At 37.8% G+C, this 22138-nt stretch overlaps 1 protein-coding gene across 11 annotated transcripts in view; it reads right to left on the reverse strand.

Moving 5' to 3' along the window:
* Positions 1 to 2530: 2530 nt before the first annotated feature.
* Positions 2531 to 22138, reverse strand: part of SP5 (Sp5 transcription factor) — a 71097-nt gene continuing 51489 nt past the window's right edge. For all 11 annotated transcript variants that reach the window (XM_027558017.1, XM_027558088.1, XM_027558025.1 and 8 more), the window contains 4 exons: positions 14191 to 14375; positions 9937 to 9994; positions 3363 to 3434; positions 2531 to 2731 (listed from right to left, as the gene is read on the reverse strand). In XM_027558017.1, coding sequence (XP_027413818.1) covers positions 2613 to 2731; positions 3363 to 3434; positions 9937 to 9994; positions 14191 to 14375 — 434 coding nt within the window. In that variant the 3' untranslated portion in view covers positions 2531 to 2612. The remainder of the gene's footprint in view (positions 2732 to 3362; positions 3435 to 9936; positions 9995 to 14190; positions 14376 to 22138) is intronic.

A 22138-nucleotide genomic window follows, 5' to 3' on the forward strand; every position in this document is an offset into this window, starting at 1 on the left:
TAGACTCCACATCCCTATGAATGCTTTCCCTGGACACCTAGCCCGGTTTAGGTGCCCCTCCTGTGTTCTCCCTTAGCACCCTGGCCTTCCTCAATGGCAGTGTCTGTCACCCTGCCAGTACTGTTTAAAAGCAGGGACCAGGTTTTGTTCTCCATAGGCTTTCAGTAAATATTGATTGAATAAATAAATGAAATTATCTTATTGGGTTCCCATCTTAAGTCCATTGAGTGGATATTCTCATACATTTGCAGGCTGTTGAATGTTTGGGTTCCTTCCCACCACTGTAATGTTCTGAAGAAGGCACAGGTCTGGACCTGAACTGTCTTCACAGACACCGCTTGTGTGCTGATTCACCTACAGTTTAGCTGTGTGTGAAGCAACAGGAAACACTGGGTTCAAGATTCACTAGATCTCTCATACTGAAACACAACCTGCATCTCATAGTCTTGATTTCCTCATCTGAATTCCAGTACCCCAGTTAACATTTACCCTTGGATACACCCAGCATCCCAAATTCAATTTGTGTAACCAAAAGGGAAAATATAGTAACATGCTCTTAGGACTGAGAAGCCAGTAAATTAAATATATAAAATGCTTATATAAAATAATACAAAAAATACTTTGCAGATTATGTTTAGCTATTATATTATTTAGCTACCACGTTCAGATGTGCATGCCTGTGTCAGGTTATGCCAACACCCTGAATTACACTGGGTAAGGAGTGCAAGTAGGATGAAGACTATGGATAAAGGGTACATATCCATAAATACGGATTATTCTGCATGATCCAACTTCGAAAATTCTTAGATTTAAGCTATAATATGACCTATGGTATCATGGCTTTTTATTCAGAGAGCTTCTTCCTCAGAACCTTCCTGGCCTTTAAAAAGAAAACTAAAATTTTACCAGTGTAATTCATTTCATCTGCAATATCAGTTTTAGGATATTTAAAAAACTTCTTATGGGGGGGACTTCAAAGTCAGGTAAGTGGCATTAGATTGACATATGCTTAGTTGGTCAGTCATGTCCGACTCTTTGCGACCCCTGGGACTGTAGCCTGTCAGGCTCCTCTGTCCATGGAATTCTCCAGGCAAGAATACTGGAGTGGGTTGCCACGCCCTCCTCCAGGGGATTCGAACCCAGGTCTCCTGCATTGCAGGCGGATTCTTTACTGTCTGAGCCACCAGGGAAGCCCTGATCGACATATGGTGGTGGTTATAGGAGGAATAACAAACAACTTACAAATGAAAAGAACAAGCAGCTCTCGCGGTCTCTGTCAGCCAGCCCTGCAGTGCTATCCAACTAGTTACGCAACTAGATGATTATACATACCTGTCTTTACTTCTTTCAGACAGTTCTATAAAAATGGTGCAGCAGGATTTCTTCCTCTGAATGTTAGCATGCTACAAAATGCCCAAAGAATGAATTATGTTTCAAGCATTTTGGATATGACATGATATTGTGCTGATATAAGAATAAAAACTCAAACTGCCTAACCCCAAATCAGATTGGCACACTCAAAACAAATTATTTAGGAATATTTTTCTCATTTTTACCTCAGTTACCTTATAACCTAGTTTGAAGGTGGCAGAAATTCATCAAGGAATACAGAATCAGAAAAATAATGTAACAGATACAGAAAAGTGTAATAAAGTCTTACAAATGTTTTAAGAAAGAATATAAACATTGTCCTTAACTTTCAGTTCATTCATTCCCTTGGTATACACATCGCATTATTTTCCAGGCACCTGTCCAGTTGCTAGTGATATAATGGTAAAAAAGACAAAGTCCTGCTTATGTGGAGGTTACATTTTCTGACAAGCAGGGAAAAGATAAAAAGAACAAGTTGGGGGAGGGATAAATTGGAAGTTTGGGATTGACATATGTACACACTACTATATTTAAAATTGATAACCAACAAAAACCTATTGTATAAGCACAGGGAACTCCGCTCAATACTCTGTAATAACCTAAATGGGAAAAGAATTAAAAAATAAATAGGTATATGAATCTGAATAACTGAATCACTTTGCTGTACACCTAAAACAACATTGCAAATCAAATATACTCTAGTATAAAATAAAATAAAAACTTAAAAAAAAAAGTAAATAAGAATTTCAGGTACTGATACATGCTGTAAAGAACATGAAATAAGTGATGTAAATAAAAGTGCCTGGACATGGTAGGGACTAAGAGTATGCTTTTGGAGCCATAATGTTCATATAAAAATTGAGGCTCTACTGATCAACAGGGATATGATGCTGGGCAAATGACTCACCCTCTATGTGCCTCAGTTTTCTCATCTGTCAAATGGGGACAATGATATTGTTATTCGCATGGTTTTGTTGAATTCAATAAATTAATGTGTATACAACAGTACCTGGCACATTGTTTGTGCTTTTAAGTGTTTTCAATGACTATTTCCCTTTCTGAGTAGCTCACGTTGAGTTGAAATCTAACTATTAAGAAGAAGCTCAAGCTAATACAGATAAATTAAAGGAACTCTATGCCAAATAAAGAACCATTAGACTGAAATGCAGCTCTCTTCTTTATATTTCCACCGTACACAGTAATGAACATACATGAAGACTGAACTACAGCAGCAACTGTCGTCACCCATCTTCACACTCATCAGAGCTTTCTTCACTTGGGTCCTCTGTGCTCTCTCCTTCACTCTCACTATTGTCTTCTTCACTCTCGTCATCATCTTCCTCGAGATTCTGTGCTTTCTCTGCCACAGAAAGGAAGAGACTTGTTTAAAATATTTCTTAATATGTCTACCCTGAAACATCATAATCCTCCTTGTTTCCCCCTCCATCAAGAAGTACATAGTTTTAGAATGTGAGAACTGAGCGGAGGGTCAAAGCAGTGGTACACAGAACATATTTTTACTAGCATAAAGATGTTTGTGGATTAAAACTATATTTAAAACATTGGTATAATTTTTTTTTTTTTTTTTTTACTACTGTCAACTTCTGAAATAGAATAAGAGTAAAGTGAGATTCAGGGTAATGTAGAGGGTACAGACTTTGCTGGGAACCGTGGGATAATCCTTTCAGTTCCTGGGGTACTGTTCCCTCTTCAGCAGGAACTGTTCCCTCTGGGGACTCTGTCAGTGCCCAATACTGTCTGCCCAGGGAGCCGGCTCTGTTTGGGCAGTTCCACCCCACAGAGGAAATGGAGTCAGCTTGACCATCTATAGAGGAAAAGCCGGTTTCATGAAACCATCTGAGATAATCATTTCGCCTTTTCTTAACCACTTCCTGAGGAGGTATTTTGCCAGTTTCCTGGGATAATGGATTTTTAAATAGTGACTGATCATGATTCTATGAGAAAGAAGGAATTTCAATTTTTAAATTTACCCATCAGCAGCATTTCTTCAATCAGTGAGAAAAACTCCTTGGCCTCAGGATTTTCTGGTTCATAGATTAGGACTGCAAATGGACAACAGAATGTGTGTTATTAACATTCTAAGTGTTTCAGCAAACAGCCTCTTGAGTGTGAGATTGAAACTGTCTATCAGTTAAGTGAAAATGCACAAAGCAAAAACACCAACAATTATATCACAGGAACATCTAAGTGCAAACAGAGAAAATGCTCTACTTATCTTAGGTACTTTGCAAGGGAAATAATCCTCATTATATTTTCTACCACCTGTCCAAAAAAAAGCAATCTCCATCACTATGAGACATCCCTCAAAGGCTTTAGCCATGCTGTTTCTTGACTATAATCATTCCCCAAACAAGGTACAAATCCTGTAATACATGGAGACTTTGCTAATGACACCCAGTCATCACCTACTGAACAGTATTCTCACCACTTCATCTGATCCATTGTTTTTAAGTGCTATTTATTCCTTTTTGCTGATCCTTTATGTGAATGTGTCATCTTTCCTTTGGACTAAATCAATAGAAATTTTTAGGCCTGTTGGTCTAATGTACCAATGTCCTAGAAGCCAGAAAGCTTTATACCTTTTGTTTCAGAGTTTTCTAGACTAGTTAACTTATTTTTTCAGATCCTGCTCTACAGATCTCTCTCTGCTGTCTTCTTAGCTGCCTTCAGGCGTATTCATAATTCTGCATTATCCATTGAGTGCTGTGACTTCTGTGTAATATCTTGGTGGCCCCCAGGGGGCACCGAAACATCAAGTGTGCTATTCGCCTGGCTAAAAGTGAGACTTGTGGGATGGTTCAACTGGGCCCCAGTGGCTCAGAGGACCTCACCCTATATGACTTCCATCCTGACACACTAAACCAATGTCTTTATTTTCTAATCCACTAACATAACAATGTACCGTCAATCTGGGTCAGCATGAGTGTGTGCCTGCTCAGAATCTGCTTTTAAGGATTCTATGGGTATTTATACATCTTTTAAGGCTTTAATAAAAGTGACTTTTTACACATTTTAACTTGAACTAAAACATGCTTATCATTAGCAGTCTAAATCTTTCTCTGAGGTTAAGCCTCCTCCTACAGCAGAGTTTCTCCAACTTGCTCTTTGAGACACTAGTTTCTTAAGATGTTAATATGTATGTGGGAAACTAGGTTAAATGAAGTTAATCAAAGCTTACAGTAAGGAGCAACTGCAGGATTTTACATAGCCATTAACATGCTCAGAGCATGTATCTTACAGAGAAGAGAATATGGTTTCCCTAATTTGTTATTCCCATGGAATCCTTCTTGGTGAAATATTTATTAAGCAATCTTGAACTAATATTCCCTGGAACACAACTTAGAAAATTTCATGCTGGAGTTAGGATTATTCCTTGGGAATGGAGTATGAGATCAGCTATTTTCATGGTTTAACAAAAACTGCTGGCAGCTGTCAATTTTCAGAGGGAAAGTATCTGCTTTGAAATTCAGCCCTACAATATCCATACCAGTGGTGGTGGGTTAGTTGCTAAGTCATGTCCAACTCTTGTGATCCCAACTCTTGTGATCAATAACAAACACTACTGATCACATTAGGATATCTGATGAATAAAGGAGATAATACAGACAAAGTACTTAGTTTAGTTCTTGCTGCATGGTAAGTACTGAATAAATGTTGACTATCAGTTTTCCTGGAGTGACTCTGGGCCTGGAGAAAGGCTTGGTTCCTTCCTAAGCGTGCAGCCGACGCTTCCTTCTAGCTGAAGGGCTGGAGCAGGGTGCTGGGGCTGGGGGTGGGGCAAGCTCTGAGTTCCACGGGGCTCTAGGGCCCTCAGATGGCAGGTGATTTTAGGGTAGACAAGACGCTGGTCTTGTTCACTGTTGCAGCTCTAAAAGAGTACTTGACAGAACGGGAGACCTCAAAACATTAAAAAAAACAATGGAATAAATGAATATAGATGACTGGGTAGGAAGCAGTCTTTTATGCCTTGATAAAATTATACCCCAAGAAAGGGTGATTTAGTTTACTCACAAAGAAATAGAAAACTTTACAGAAACTCTCTTCTGTATCTGAAGCTACGTCTGTTTTTGTGTTAGATGCATAATGATGAGAACCATTTTGGTTTTCAGGCCATTATTCTTAAACATTTACAATTATTATAATTGATGAAATAGGTCTTCCAGGCTTACACGTTATTTTTGTAGAATCTCAGACTGCCTGTGAGCAAAAGCATTGGCACCCTGAGATGACTCGGCTGCAAGTAAAGAGACCAAGAAATGGGAAGACTGACAGAAAATCTCTCAGTCAGTCATGAGATGAACTAAGAAAAGTACCTGGTATTCCTGACTTTCAGTCTCATTTAAAAACCACTTTTACAAGCCTTCACCAGAAAAAGTTTTAGAAGAGCAGATAAAAAAGAAACCATTTACACCTGGGATGCAGGGTGGGAAGCCCTGCACCCAAGTAAAGATACAAACGAGCACACCTTGATTGGACGGCAAGGAAATATACCAGGAACTGGAGGCTATTCAAGAGAGCGAATTTGTAAGACACCTCTGAAGGGACAAAGATGTATTACTTCATATAAATTAGTTGCCTTAGATACAAGTAAAAATATATATTGGTCAATTTATAGGAGACATTTCAATCCGATTGATTCATAAAAGCACCTCTTTTTCAAGTCTCCGCCTGCTTGACCAGAACTATAAACTTATTATTCAAATGAAGAAATGGAAATATAGCAAGAAATCACAGGCTCTCAAGTCAGACTTGGGATCTAGCTTTACCACTGGGAAGCTGTGTGACTTTGGGTAAATCAATTCTCCAGGCTACCTTCACTTTCCTCATTAGTAAAATAGGGTTAATCCTATCTGCTCCACATAACTGCTATAAGAATTAAAAACTGTATGCAAGAATGTTCCCATAGTAGGTGCTCAATACATATATATATAAATACATAAAAAGTAAATACATAATCTATGTTTACATGAGTAAATTTATAAATATATGGATATATATAGAGAGAAAAAGGTGGATTGTTCTGTGGAAAAGTTAGAAGATGGGGGAACAAAAGAGACAAAAGAATATCTATGCTGTAGAGAACAGACTTGTTACCAAGGGGGAGGAGGGTGAGGGAGGGATAGGATGGGAGTTTGGGGTTAGTAGATGCAAACTATTATATATAAAATGGATAAACAACAAAGTCCTAGTGTATAGCACAGGGGACAATATTCAACATCCTGTGATAAATTTTAGAAAATAATATCTATGCTGTAAGAATTTATAGATAATATTTTTGGGCGCATGCTAGATGAAAAAAAATTGTTCTATTGCTTTGAACACAGAGAGGGACTTTAGGCAGCCCTCAGCCAGCGTTCCTACTGGCATCAAAGAAATAGCACTTTGTTTTCCCTGAGACAGTCTACAACTCTGCCTTCTGCCTTCAATCTGCCTGGCTTTGCAAAACCTGGGCTTCTCTCATTTCACATCCTTGACTGGCAATCTGTGTCAGGGGTAGCCAATCTTACTTTGCACTCCCTGTGCTCTACCCCCATTCTCTGGGCCCTTTTGCCCACATTTCCCTCTTCTTCCTCTTGGGAGCAATTCTTTTTCATCTGGCTCCCTGGAAAACGGTGCCTGTCTTAGGACCCTCCATCCATCCTTTCCTAGAATTTAACCCTCAGTTGTAGAGGCACCACTATTTGCCATGGGTAGAAAAGAGTAAACAGTATTACTGGATGAGTCAGTCAGTAAGGGTGCAGACCACACCAAACCACGTCTGATGTCAACCCCAGAAGGCTTTAGAGCACTTTAGAAGGTGTGGTCTGATTTCTGCTTTCTCTCCAGCTCCCAGCATAATGTCTGGTACAGAGTTAGTGCTCAATGTGTATTGGCTGGAAGAAAGGAAGGGAGGGAGTTTTTAAAGGAATATAATCCAATTAAGGTAGATCAGTTTGAATTTTTTCATCCTTATTTACCTGGCACCTAATGAGTGTGCATTGCCTTTTATTGAGGCCCACAAGCATTTTATTGAGCACCTGCTGTTTACAGTGCGGGGCTAACAGCCAAGACTCACTGACAAATGTGGTGATGTCAGTGTCTATATTTTGTAAGCTTTAGCCAGAGGCTTTTCTAAAATAACTGATAGGTATAAAAACAAAAATAATATATACATTTTCTATATATAATTAGACTCCACAAGAAAAACTCACGAGAATTGGGAGCTAGAGCTAGAGCATCACTCCTTTCTGTACCGGCCACACAGAGAAGAAAGGCAGTTGTGGGAAAAGGAGGCTTGGGTTCCAGCTCCAGCTGTGTCACTTGCTCCCTGAGCAGGGCTACACATGCTGCTTAACCTTCTCTCTGCTTCCGTTTCATTACTTATAAAAAGGGAGGACTGGACATGATTCTCTAAGGATTCCTTCTGATTGGAAATTCTATGTTTGTGGGCCACCAAAAATAGTTTTGATCAAACTATTTTATTTGATAGTTCTAAAGGTCAAAAGTGCTTGAAAGGATTATGATTCTCTAAGGATTCCTTCTGATTGGAAATTCTATGTTTGTGGGCCACCAAAAATAGTTTTGATCAAACTATTTTATTTGATAGTTCTAAAGGTCAAAAGTGCTTGAAAGGATTAAACAAGGCAAATTATTCTGGATATAAAATAGGTAGTGTTAATGTATTCAAGAAATCGATTTTAAAAATTAGCTTAGTACTTAGGAAGTACTGTATCCACAGTGGGGACTCTGTGAGGCAAGGAAGAGTAGACCCCACGTCCCTACACCACATTGTCACTAAAAGATTTCAACCATAAAACAGGTCTACAATAGTTAATATTTCAAGACCTGTCATTAATAAAGTTTAATAGTAGAATTAGCATTTTCTCCTTTAAGACTAATGAAGAGAAAAAGATGGGTAAAATAGTTGAAAAGACTATGGATTTTGACAGAGACCTGGAATCTAACCACTAGTTGGACTTTCTAAAATTGGAAAATGAAATCCTTGAAATGAACAATTCACTGTATAGTTTTAACAGCACACTGGACACAGCAAAAGATAGGATAAATTAACTCAAAAACAGGTCAACAGAAAATATACAAGCTAAAGCATAGGAATACAAGGAAATGGAAAAAACAGAGTATAAGACATATGTGGGACACCAAGGAAAAAAATCTAATTTGTGTGTAACTGGAGACCCAGGAATAGAAGAGAGGGAGAGAATATGGCAGAAGTAATCTTTGAAAATTAATGGCCAAGAAATCCTCAAAGCTGATGAAAACATCAACCCACAGAGTTAAGAAACTCAGCAAATCTCCCAAACTTCTCTTTGCTTAAATACAAACAAAAACCACCACCATTTTGAACATCGAATCAAACTACTAAAACTCAGATAGAAAAGTAAGGTTGTTCATATCATTTATCTACTCAAAAGTATCTGGTGGTTTCTCTGCTCACTCAGAGAGAAAGCTAAGGTCCTTAAGCTGTAGTAAGATGCTCTGCAGTCTGCACGGTCCCTGACCTGTAAGCTCTCTGACCTCATCTCCTATCACACGTCCCCTGGCTTAATCTGCTCCGGTTCTGCTGCCTTTCTTGCTGTTCCCAGTCAGGTACACTCATCTATTGGATATTTGCTATTAGTCCTGCCTGGAATACACTTTCTTCAGATGACAGGACTCATTTCCACAACTTTTTCACGGGTTTGCTCTAGTCTTCCAGTGAGCCTTGCTGGACTGTCTTACTTAAAACTGCTTTGCTTCCTCCCAGTACTTTCTACTCCTTCTTCCCTTTTCCTCCATAGCACCTGTTATCTATGACATGCTAATTATATGTTTGTTGTCTGACACTAGATTAAGTGTGGGATTATTGGCCCAGTGCCTAAATAGCAGCACTGGCACACAACTTTTTAAATTTTTATTAAGGTTTCCCCAGTGGCTCAGTGGTAAAGAATCCACTTGCAATTCAGAAACACAGGAGACGTGGGTTCGATCCCTGGGTCAGGAAGATCCCCTGGAGGAGGAAATGGCAACCCACTACAGTATTTGCGCCTGAAAAATTCCACGGACAGAGGAGCCTGGCAGGTAGGTAACTCAAATATTTGTGGAATAACTGCATGCTAAGAAAGGCCTGTGAAGTCACTTTAGTCGTGTCCGACTCTTTGTGACTCCATGGACTGTAACCCACCAGGCTCCTCCGTCCATGGGTTACAGTCCATGGGGTCTCAGAGTTGGACACGACTGAGCGGCTTCACTTCTTCACTTCTAAGAAAGGCTTTTTTTTACTACATGACACTTCTTTGAAACTAAAGGCATATGTTACTAACCCATTGTCATGAAGCTAATGATGTTGACATACCTTCTAATGGCGTCCTTGTCAGTTTATCCCACGCAAAGTTACTCTGGAATTCTAATTTAAATTAGTCCTTATACCAGTTTTTACTATCAAGGATTCGCCAAGACACTATGAGGGAATTCACTAGCTGTATGGTAACCAAACCATCTTATATATTAGGGAATGTATTTAGAAACAAAGAGAAGACTGGGAAAAGAGAATTATTTTGTACTTACTCATTTGACATAATTTTTTTGCCAAATGGTAGTCGTGGCCCATTTCTGCTCTCAGGAACTGGAAAACATTAAGAAATTCTTCAGCTATGCAGTTTTACAGAGAATTTAAATGTCAGTTATAAACTCCCTAGAAAATATTCTATTAATGATTAACTATTTTGCTTTTAACTTATACACATGTTTTTCCAGGAGTGAGTCTGTAATCAGTCAGTGAAGAATATTTAAGCACTTCTAGTGGCAGGGCCACAGAGTAAGCATCTCACCTCTGTTTTACTGCAGCCACACTGTGCACACACTACTGAACAATCTGAGAACACTCAGGTTGATTCAACTGGCAAAGCCACGAACACTTTAATCACTTCAATATCCCTTAGGTTCAGATACAGTTTTTATTTGTGAACTTAGTCCATAATTATATGACAATACAATTATGTATTTTCAATATTTTCCAATATTGATTGCTCTTATCCCATCTGTTTTTCCTTTTACTATTTTATTGTATTTTTTTGTTATAAAGTAACATATTAAATTTTTTTTTAAATTGAAGGATAATTGCTTTACAGAATTTTGTGGTTTTTCTGTCATACATCAACAAGAATCAGCCATAGGTACATCCATGTCCCCTCCCTTCCAGACCTCCCTCCCATCTCCCTCCCTTCCCCACCCTTCAGCCTGTCACAGAGCTCCTGTTTGAGTTTCCTGAGTCATAGAGCAAATTCCCATTGGCTATCTGTTTTACATATAGTATTGTACATTTCTATGTTACTCTCTCAATACATCTCCCCTTCACCCTCCTCTCCTCCCACCTTGTCCATAGGTCTGTTCTCTATGTCTATTTCTCCACTGCTACCCTGAAAATAAATTCATCAGTGCCATCTCTTCAGATTCCATATGTATGTGTCAGTATACGATATTTATATTTCTCTGACTTCTTCACTCTGTATAACGGGCTCTAGTTTTGTTCACCTCATTAGAACATATTCAAATGTGTTCTTTTTATGGCTGAGTAGTATTCCATTGTGTGTATGTACCACAGCTTCATTATCCATTCATCTGCTGACGGACATCTAGGTTGCTTCCATGTTCTAGCTACTGTAAATAGTGCTGCAGTGAACACTGGGGTACATGTGTCTTTTTCAGTTTTTATTTCCTCAAGGTATAAGCCTAGGAGTGGGATTGCTGGGTCATACGGTGGTTTTATTCCCAGCTTTTTTAAGGAGTCTCTCCATACCGTCTTCCATAGTGGCTGTATCAGTTTACATTCCCACCAGCAATGCAAGAGTGTTCCCTTTTCTCCACACCCTCTCCAGCATTTATTATTTGTAGACTTTTTTGATGATGGCCATTCTGACTGGCGTGAGGTAGGTTCTCACTGTAGTTTTGATTTTGATTTCTCTGATAATGAGTGATGTTGAGCATCTTTTCATGTGCTTGTTAGCCATCTGTATATCTTCTTTGGAGAAATGTCTCTTTGGGTCCCTTTCCCACTTTGGTTGTTTGCTTTTCTGGTATTGAGTTGTATACGCTGCTTATATATTTTGGAAATTAATTATTTATCAGTTGTTTCCCTTGCTAGCATTTTCTCCCATTCTGAGGGTTGTCTTTTCACCTTGTTTGTGGTTTCCTTTGCTGTGCAAAAGCTTTTAAGTTTAATTAGGTTCCACTTGTTTATTTTTGTTTTTATTTCCATTACTCTAGAAGGTGGGTCATAGAAGATCTTGCTTTATGTCATTGAGTGTTCTATGTTCTTTGTTCTTTGTTCTATGTTCATTGAGTGTCTGCCTATGTTCTTCTCTAACAGTTTAATAGTTTCTGGTCTTACATTTAGGTCTAACCCATTTTGAGTTTATCTTTGTGTATGGCGTTTGGTAGTGATGTAATTTCATTCTTTTGCATGGAGCTGTCCAGTTTTCCCAGCACCACTTATTGAAGAGGCTGTTTTTGCCACATTGTATATTCTTGCCTCCTTTGTCAAAAATAAGGTACCCATAGGTGTGTGTGTTTATCTCTGGAATCTCTATCTCATTCCATTGGTCTGTATTTCTGTTTTTGTAACACATATTTTTCTATGTGTTATAAATTTTTTCCTTATTAATTGGGGTATAGTTGCTTTACAACGTTGTGTTAATTTCTGCTATACAACAAACTGAATCAGTTATAGGTATACATATGTCCTCTTCCTCTTGGACCTCCCTCCACCTCTTCATCCCATCCCTCTAGGTCACCATAGAGCACCAAGCTGAGCTCTGTGTGGTATACAGTAGGTTCCCACTAGCCATCTATTTCATGCGTGGTAGTATGTACATGTCAATTCCAGCCTCCCAATTCATCCCAACCCTCTTTCCTCACCCTGTGCCCACATGTCCATTCTCTGCATCTCTATTCCTGCCCTGCAAATAGGTTCACTTGTTGTATGTAGGAAATTTAAAATGCTAAATAAACACATCCTGTCCCCAGTTAAACAGCATCTGTATTTTTACCATCCAGAGAATTTTTTTCTAGATAATTTTAGTTATTTTGGGGGCTGTGCTGGGTCTTTGTTGCTCCACGAGCTTTTCTCTGGTTGTAGTGAATGGAGGCTACTGTCTAGCTGCAGTGTGCAGGCTTCTCATTGCGATCGCTCCTCTTGTTGGCTGGTCACAGGCTCTAGAGAGCGCAGGCTTCAGTAGTTGTGGCGTGTGGGCTAAGTAATTGAGGCCCATGGACTCTAGAGCACAGGCTCAATAGCTGTGGGGCACGGGCTTAGTTGCTCTATGGCATGTGGGGTCTTCCTGGACCAGGGACTGAACCTGTGTCTCCTGCAATAGCAGGTGGCTTCCTTATCACTGAGCCACCAGGGAAGCCTACAGAGATGTTTGTTTTAAACATCTCCATGTACATCATTTTAGTTTTTTTTTTCCATAAAGGAACACATATATACTTACAAAAACTAAGATTATTCAGTAACTTTAAAAAAAATATACCACATATCATGATCATCCTCTCCCCATGGAATTAAACATTATTACATATTTTTTACTTACTTAGGCTCCACAATTGACTAATCTTCCATTATTATTTGGATAGCTTTTATTAAAAAAAGAACAGTACACTTGGGGGACTGTTCTTGCTTATATGTGACATTCTGAGCCATTTGCATGTACACTAGGCTTACATGTAGGAATTCATTTGGTAAACAAATCAAGAAGGCAATCCTGGCATAGGAAACAGCATTGGCAAAACATAGGAAACAGCAAAAGCATGGAGGCCTGAAACGTCACATGTAAAAATTGCTCACAAATGTTTACTGATAATTCTATGGAGAACAAGACAGTTTTACTCACATGTTGTGGTATCAGTCTAACTTTTATTAATATCACACAACTTCATGTATACAGTAAGAACTTGATAACAGTGCATTTTCACTTCCCCCCTTCTCATCCTTTGTATTATCGTTGTCACGTTTTACTTGTACATAGTGGGTCCCTCGCTTATCTGGGCTATAATTATACATGTGTTAGACCACCCAACAGTCTCCCCAAAGTCTCTGATGTTCCTTTTTTTCCCTATGTATTTTGAGAAATTTCTAAGGCTATGTGTTCAAGTTCATGGTTTCTTCTCTGTTGTTATACTCGGTTAAGCCCATCTCCCTCCACTCCCTCTCCCTTCTTACACCCTCGGTATGTGTGTGATACACACATCCAGTGCTATTTCCTACGCCAGGAGTGCCATTTTGTTTACCAAATGAGTTCCTACATGTCCCTCTTCCTTTAAGTTTCTAAGATTCCGTTCTTGTCTCTTCCTCTTAATCCTTCCTTTACCTCCTTGTTTCTCCTGCTTCATTTCTCAATTAGTCCCTTTATCCTCCCTGTTCCCAGAGAATTTTATGAACATCTCTACTGGCAATATTATAAATTGCATTAGATAACATAATAAGTGTTTGTTAGTTCTCAAGGGTAAAGACATGTCTTTCTTATCTATCTCTAAATATCCCAAGTAACTAGCATGGTACCCAGTAAGTAGAAAGTTTTTCTAAAAGAGGTCCTTGAAGAGTTTTATGCCGAAACTTCTCTTATTCCTGTTTCTGACTTTACCAGAATAATCTGAGTCACTGCCAGAATATTCTCTCATCTCTACCCTCATCATAGTAACAAAGATGAGTAACCAGGTAAGCATCTGTGTGTGGGCAAGGATATTTTAACTATTTTTTTAGTCTTCAAGGCTATATACTATTTAGCTACTTTAATATTTTTGAGTTATAGAAGCAAAACTTACTTCTGTCATTAACTCTAACGGGGCATGAGTATCCTTATTCGGGTTGCTGTCTTCCTCCTTATCTTCATCACTGGTATCCTCACCATCATCATCTGTTGATTCAGATAACTTATCATTGATATCCTCAGGGCAATGTTCATTATTTTTCTCCTGCTCTGCAATGACTACATTTTTGCTCATTTCACCTAAAACAATATACATAATTTAGTAAATATTGCAACGTATTCATGAATTTATAATGGTCACTCCTAAATTACAATGTAGCAGGTGCTCATGTTACCATGTGTTCTCCTGTCCTGGACTTTTTTTTTCATGACTAAACAGCACTGCAATAAAATTACCTGATTTCCATTTCCCAAAAAAAGGTAATAAAACTGCTGAGTGAAAGAGGAAAAAATACAAACTGATAATACTGAGCTGATGTTAATGTTAATTGTTTGGTGATTGAAACTGTAATAAATGGAAACAGTTTTGTTTATAAAGAATATAATTTCAAGAAAAAATTAATTCTCTTTTATCCATAGAAATATATTTCTTAAATTGTTCTTATAGGAATATAAATGTAAAATAAAGACTAAAAGTAAGACTAGAGAGGCTGAAAAGTAATTCTTCTTAGGCAGATAGTCACTGTGCAGATACTTGAGAATAAAATTGTCCCTCTCCCTGGACACACACACACACACACACACTAATTAGATATATGTGAAGTATTCTAGATATGACCAGAGGCTATATAACATTATTAATGGTTTTTCTTAATGTCAAGTCATAGATGACTGAAAAATAAAACATAAGCACTACTTTGACTACCCATTCAATGTGTGGCACTATACTGAGCCCCACGAACACTAAAATGGACAGTCACTGATCTCAGGGTACTCACTCACACTCTAACTGGGGAGTCAGAAACATAATGGATAACTGTAAAACTATATGGCAGTCCAGTGATAAAGATGTATACCAGGTACATGAGAGAACACAGGAAGAGAGCAGAGACCCATTCTGGTCTGAATGGATCAGTTTTTCCAAGGAGAGAGGACAGCATGAACCAGTACAAAAAGAATGCGTGCAGAGCAACACTTTGATGTGTTTATTATGGGTCAAAGTTGAGGCTGAAATAGTGACAGATGTGGCCAGAGGGGTACAAGCTGGATAATAGATTCTTGCGGACCAGTAGTCTTGGAATTAGAACTTTAAGAATGAAGGGGCTAGTCATAAAAGGTTTAAGTAGGGAAACAAGTATGATCAATTTTTAATTTCTAGAACTCTTGGAGGGCAGGGTAGAAACTGTATTTGGGGGCAGACCAAAAAAATAAAGAGCAGAGGGAGAGGTGGCTAGGAAAAAAAAACAACCACCTTTAAAAAGTCCAGGTAACATTCTGGAAGGGGAGTGAGATGGGGAAACCATAACATCTTTCAGTCTTCTGTCATAACCCTCAGAAAGGCTGTGACAAAATGAAACACCTTCACATTTTCTCAAGGCTTATAGGTGTCAGAGATGTTTGAAGATTCCAGGATTCGGTATAGATTCACAGCAGTAACTTTACTGAATAAAACTGTGGAAGAGGAAACTTGCGGATTCCCACCTCTTACTTTGTTTCCTTATTTTGCATTCAGAGGCCCTATGGGCGGTTAAAAACCAGCTGTAAATGAATTCTAATAATGGGAATTTTCTAAGCAGGTTTTAGACTGCATTTACTGACAACTCACAATAGCACTTGCTGTTTGACTACAAATATGCCAAAAGACAGCAAAAACTAGAAAATATTATTCTCAGGAACAAAAGCCAAAAACGGACACGATGGTTGTGTATATAAGTGTGTATGTCTTGCTCTTCATCTAAATTGGGGAGACAATCTTACCTATTGGTTAAGAAGAAAATCTGTTTCCTGAAGTTCATTAACTAATTAAATTGTGCTTTTTCTTAGAAAATACATGTTGACTTAGGGTAAAGGATCATGAGATCTCTACCCTTTAAATCAACAGTTGCTTGTATATGAAGGGTTACTGGAGTACTTATACTATTTCTGGAGAAGGCAATGGCACCCCACTCCAGTACTCTTGCCTGGAAAATCCCATGGACGGAGGAGCCTGTTAGGCTGCAGTCCACGGGGTCGCTAAGAGTCGGACCCGGCTGAGCGACTTCTCTTTCACTTTTCACTTTCATGCACTGGAGAAGGAAATGGCAACCCACTCCAGTGTTCTTGCCTGGAGAATCCCAGGGACGGGGGAGCCTGGTGGGCTGCCGTCTATGGGGTCGCATAGAGTTGGACACGACTGAAGTGACTTAGCATAGCATATACTGTTTTTGCTCATTTTCTATAAGTTGAAATATTTGAAAAGAAAACATTTTTTAAAAAGTCCAGGTGAAAAAGATGGTTGATAGTACACTGTTAAAACAGGGATAAAGGAGGAGAGATATTAGAGAAATATTTAAGAGGTAAAATCTCCATGGCAGACATTTTGCAAATTTTAGTAATTCTTATAACACTGTATCCATTTTGCCATATGAAAGTAAGCTATACTATTTACTTAGTATCTTTTTTTAATCGACCTTTTTAACTTAGAAATTTTGCTAGATCATAACAATTATCGGGGGAACTTCCCTGGCTGTTCAGTGGTTAAGATTCCATACTGCCAATGCAGAGGGCACAGGCTGGAACCCTGGTCAGAAAACTAAGATCCTACATGTCATGCAGTATGACCAAAAGATAACAAGCAAATAAAAAATTTTACAAATGTACCCCAAATTGACAGAGGTATTAATAAAAGACATAACAATCACAGCAAATATTGTATCAGTACTCTTCTGAATACTACATATTAAATTATATAATTCTGTCAACATCTCAATGAGGTGTGTACTGTTTTTATCCCATTTGTAGATGAAACTGAGAGACAGGAGACAGGTTAAATAACTCACCCAACTTAACACCACTAATTAAGGTAGATCTGGGAGTCAGTTTGGCTCCAGAGTCCACATCCTTAACCACGTTCTTATTTTTTTTCTAATACACATTAAAATATACTACTATTGTAAAAAGTTTACCCTGTGTTTCCTAAAATTATCTCTTTGGGAAACACTATTGAGCTTGCCAACTCTTTTGCTCTGTAGATGAATTTCACAGTTTCAACCTGAACTTGTGCTACATCATCCCCTGCTTTTAGAATTCTGAGTGTGTGGGAAGTCTTGTGAGATGTCTTCTTTGATGGGAGTGTGGCCATGAGCTACTTTAAACATGTAGAAACACTGGTCTTAGAAGGAAGAAAATAAGGAAATCCAGGAAAGGTTGACAGAAGACAATGTTAAGAAAAATCAGGCTTTCCCCTCTCCAAAGAAAAAGTTGGGAAAACTCCTCATTCTAAGCAAAAGATAACGTCCTCAAAAGAGATACCCAGAGTGTGATGCCTGGGCTATTCAGGCCATCTACCTGTTTCCTTTACAGTCTCCGTCGGCTCACAACCACTCTAACCTTACAGCGTGTACCCAGCCAATTCACGGACTCAACACGCTGGTGTCATCAGAGGTGGTCATAATAGGGAATTAAGAACTTCATGTGATGTCACAGGGACTCATTGAATTCACAAACACTGAGGATCATGAGAGGCTCCCTGATCCCCAGATGGAAGGTAGTCCTCCCGCTGCCATTTACGTTACAGTGCCCAGCCTGACCTGTCTTTGTCTTGTTTGTATTATTATTATTTAATAGTTGGCTATCTATGTGAACCTCATAGGGGCAAGCGTCTTTCCTATTTGATAACTATTGTACCCACAGCTTCTAAACAAGTGTCTGGCACTCAGTAAACCACTGTTGAATGACTGGAACTTGTTATTGCTTTCATAGGTATTTCAATCCATTCTAAACTTTAATATTTTATAGTTATCATTTTATGTAATATACACCCCTGGATCACACCTGACTGCATATCAGAATCATCCCATACATGAGTTTGAAAAATTACTGATTCCTAAGACTTGCCCCAGACTTACAAGTTGTCAACATCCCAAAGGTCCTAAAGAAGGAAGGCTGAAATAGAAGCTACGGTTACTCAAATAAAATAAATGTTATTACCTGTGCTTGCTTTTAAGAAGGAAGATGACCATAGCTTAGATTGTAGATTTGTTTCTATTTGTTTGTTTGAAATACTCTTTGAAGATATTCTATTTTTAGTGTTATTTGAAGAGATTTTATTTTCAATATTTTTTGAAGAGACTTCCTTCCTAGATGTTAAAGTATATAGTTAAAAAATACTTTTCTAGGTTACAATTCTGTTAAAGGTTCTATATGGGTTCATATACAAACACACATTTAAAATAAAAATACAGTATATCAATAATAGCTAAAATGCAATATCTTCTTTGTGAAAAAGCATTAAAAATAAGTTTTACTAATGTTTAAAATTCTGTTTCTACCAGCCATTTGTCATTGTGTAATGATTCTTAGCATCTTTTCAGAGTTAACATAGAACATATAAGCAATCCATTATATGAATGTCCCTGGCATATCATTATGATATGGTGAAATAAAACTATTTAAGGAATACTAGACTTTGGGTTTTTTTTTCCAAGTCAGTTCTCACCACTGTTAAATGCTAATATTAACCCTTTGAGTCTGATGCTAATATTAACCCTTGCTCACAATATGAAGTAGCCTGTTTTTTTATTAAGTGACTAAAATAAAGATGGGTTAATTTTCTCTTTTAGCCTTTAAGCCTGAAACCTTACATCAACAGATAATGTATTGAGACAGGATTTTTGTGTGGTACACTGACAGGTACCCGTGCTGGTGGAAAAACAACCTCATGTTCATTTTTTGTGGTCTTAAGATCATTTTAGTATGTCTCCTTTACTGAGTTTAAAAAATTCAACTTTAGTTTGCATGACCAGATATAAAAAGATGTAAAGTATTATTTTTTCCCCTAAAGTTATGATGGCTCTGTTTTATCCCCATTGAAATATGACTCTATAACATTAGTATTCAAGTTTGTGGTTTTGTACAGTGATTTAGCAAATAGGCTGAACAGCTTCTTACATTCCTAATACTATGGAGGGAATGGAACCTTTACATTCCCAGTATATGCTGCTAGAGCAAAATCCCTCTCTGGTGATGAAAAATGCACAGCAAAGAAGATTTACAGTTGTTCTTCTTCTGCCCTCCTTGATTTTCTAATTGTGAAAGGAGACATCAAAGAAGAAACGCTACATGTGAAAAGTTGAGAAGTCACTTAAGTATTCAGTTTCTAGCATGATAGAATCCTATTATGCCAAAGGTCACCACAAATGATTACTAGAATTCATATGCTTTAATATCTATTCCTTTTATCTATGAAAGGAGGGCTTTTATCTAGATTAGATATACTGTCTTTTTATTATTACAGAATTTCATTGAATTTAAGAGCATCTATTTCTTTTTTAAAAAAGATTAAACTATAGTTGGTTTACAATACTGTTAGTTTCAGGTGTACACCAAAGTGGTTCAGTTAATATATGTGTGTGTAAATATATATTTTTTTTTCATATTTTTTCCATTAAAGTTTATTATAGGATATTGAATATAGTTCCTTGTGCTATACAGTAAATCTCTGCTGTTTATCTGTTTTATATATAGTAGTGTTTATCTGTTAATCCCACACTCCTCCATCTACCCCTTCCCTCTTTCCCCCTTTGGCAACCGTAAATTCGTTTCCTATGTCTGTGAGTTTGTTTCTGTTTAGTAAATAAGTCCATTTGTATTATATTTTAGATTTCACATATAAGTGATCTCATATGATACTTGTCTTTATGTCTGATTTACTTCACTTAGTATGGTGATCTCTAGGTTCAGCCAAAGATACCACCTATTTATTATAAGACATACTAATATTTAAGAAAGAAAAAGCATTGCCAGTATGAGATGCCATCAACTGTAAGAAATGTTACACTATGAAGAAAATATGCATGCTTCAGAATCTATGAAATATTGTATTTATATATTCACTAAGTTACATCCCTAAAGAGGGGAATTTAGCTAATCTAGTTCTGGATATTTGAATAGTATGAAATGCCTTTAATGATTTTAATGACAGAACATGGAGGAAGCGTGAAGATAAAAAGGATATTACTATTTGAAAGCAGTGAACATCCCATAAAAACATATATGAGAAGGGGCCAAATGATCAACGGTAAAATATGAATTCCTCTTTTGCTCACTTTCTGATATACAGTGTTCCTTATACACAGTTTCAAACAAGAGGCCCAAACTCCAACCTCCTCTTCAACTATAGTCTGTTGACTTCATCTGAGAAAGTGACTTATGGCAACAGTGCCTCTAACCAATTAACATAAACAGATAACCAGAATACTCTAAAAGATCTGTTTCCTTTATATACAGTTACAGTTGAGGAAAGATTAAAATTATTACTTTTTGGAAGATGGAAAGTACTTAATTTAGTATCTACTAAGGTTAAACAGTCAAGTTAAATATCCCACTGGAACGTATTTATGCTAGAGGGCAGATAATCCAGGTTTTACAATTAATTCGTTATGTTAAGTACATTAAATGTCCTCAAGTTTATACTGAATTAATAATTCCTTAAAGTTCATATTTTAAACTTTGTTTTAAAATTATTTATATTTATCAAATTATTTATATTTATATTCACAGTGCCTGAAGAACTATGGACTGAGGTTTGTGACATTGTACAGGACACAATGATCAAGACCATCCCCAAGAAAAGGAAATGCAAAAAGGCAAAATGGTTGCCTGAGAAAGCCTTACAAATAGCTAAGAAAAGAAGAGAAGCAAAGGCAAAGGAGAAAAGGAAAGATATACCCATTTCAATGCAGAGTTCCAAAGAATAGAGATTAGAGAGCCTTCCTCAGTGATCAGTGCAAAGAAATAGAGGAAAACAATAGAATGGGAAAGACTAGAGATCTCTTCAAGAAAATCAGAGATACTAAAGGAACATTTCATGCAAAGATGGGCACAATAAAGGACAGAATGGTATGGACCTAACAGAAGCAGAAGATATTAAGAAAAGGTGGCAACAATACACAGAAGAACTATAAAAAAAGATCTTTATGACCCAGATAATCACGATGGTGTGATCACTGACCTAGAGCAAGACATCCTGGAATGTGAAGTCAAGCGAGCATGAGAAAGCATCACTACGAACAAAGCTAGTGGAGGTGATGGAATTCCAGTTGAGCTATTTCAAATCCTGAAAGATGATGCTGTGAAAGTGCTGCACTCAATATGCCAGCAAATCTGGAAAACTCAGCAGTGGCCACAGGACTGGAAAAGGTCAGTTTTCATTCCAATCCCAAAGAAAGGCAATGCCAAAGAATGCTCAAACTACCGCACAATTGCACTCATCTCACTCGCTAGTAAAGTAATGCTCAAAATTCTCCAAGCCAGGCTTCAGCAATATGTGAATCGTGAACTTCCTGATATTCAAGCTGGTTTTAGAAAAGGCAGAGGAACCAGAGATCAAATTGCCAACATCCGCTGGATCATGGAAAAAGCAAGAGAGTTCCACAAAAACATCTATTTCTGCTTTCCTGACTATGCCAAAGCCTTTGACTGTGTGGATCACAACAAACTGTGGAAAATTCTTCAAGAGAGGGGAATACCAGACCACCTTACCTGCCTCCTGAGAAATCTGTATGCAGGTCAAGAAGCAACAGTAGAACTGGACATGGAACAGACTGGTTGGTTCCAAATTGGGAAAGGAGTACGTCAAGGCTGTATATTGTCACTCTATTATTTAATTTATGTGCAGAGTACATCATGCGAAATGCTGGGCTGGATGAAGCACAAGCTGGAATCAAGATTGCTGGGAGAAATATCAATAACCTCAGATATGCAGATGATACCACCCTTATGGCAGAAAGTGAAGAACTAAATAGCCTCTTGATGAAAGTGAAAGAGGAGAGTGGAAAAGTTGGGTTAAAGATCAACATTCAGAA

Source organism: Bos indicus x Bos taurus, chromosome 2 (genome assembly GCF_003369695.1).
Source record: "Bos indicus x Bos taurus breed Angus x Brahman F1 hybrid chromosome 2, Bos_hybrid_MaternalHap_v2.0, whole genome shotgun sequence".
Taxonomy (NCBI): domain Eukaryota; kingdom Metazoa; phylum Chordata; class Mammalia; order Artiodactyla; family Bovidae; genus Bos; species Bos indicus x Bos taurus.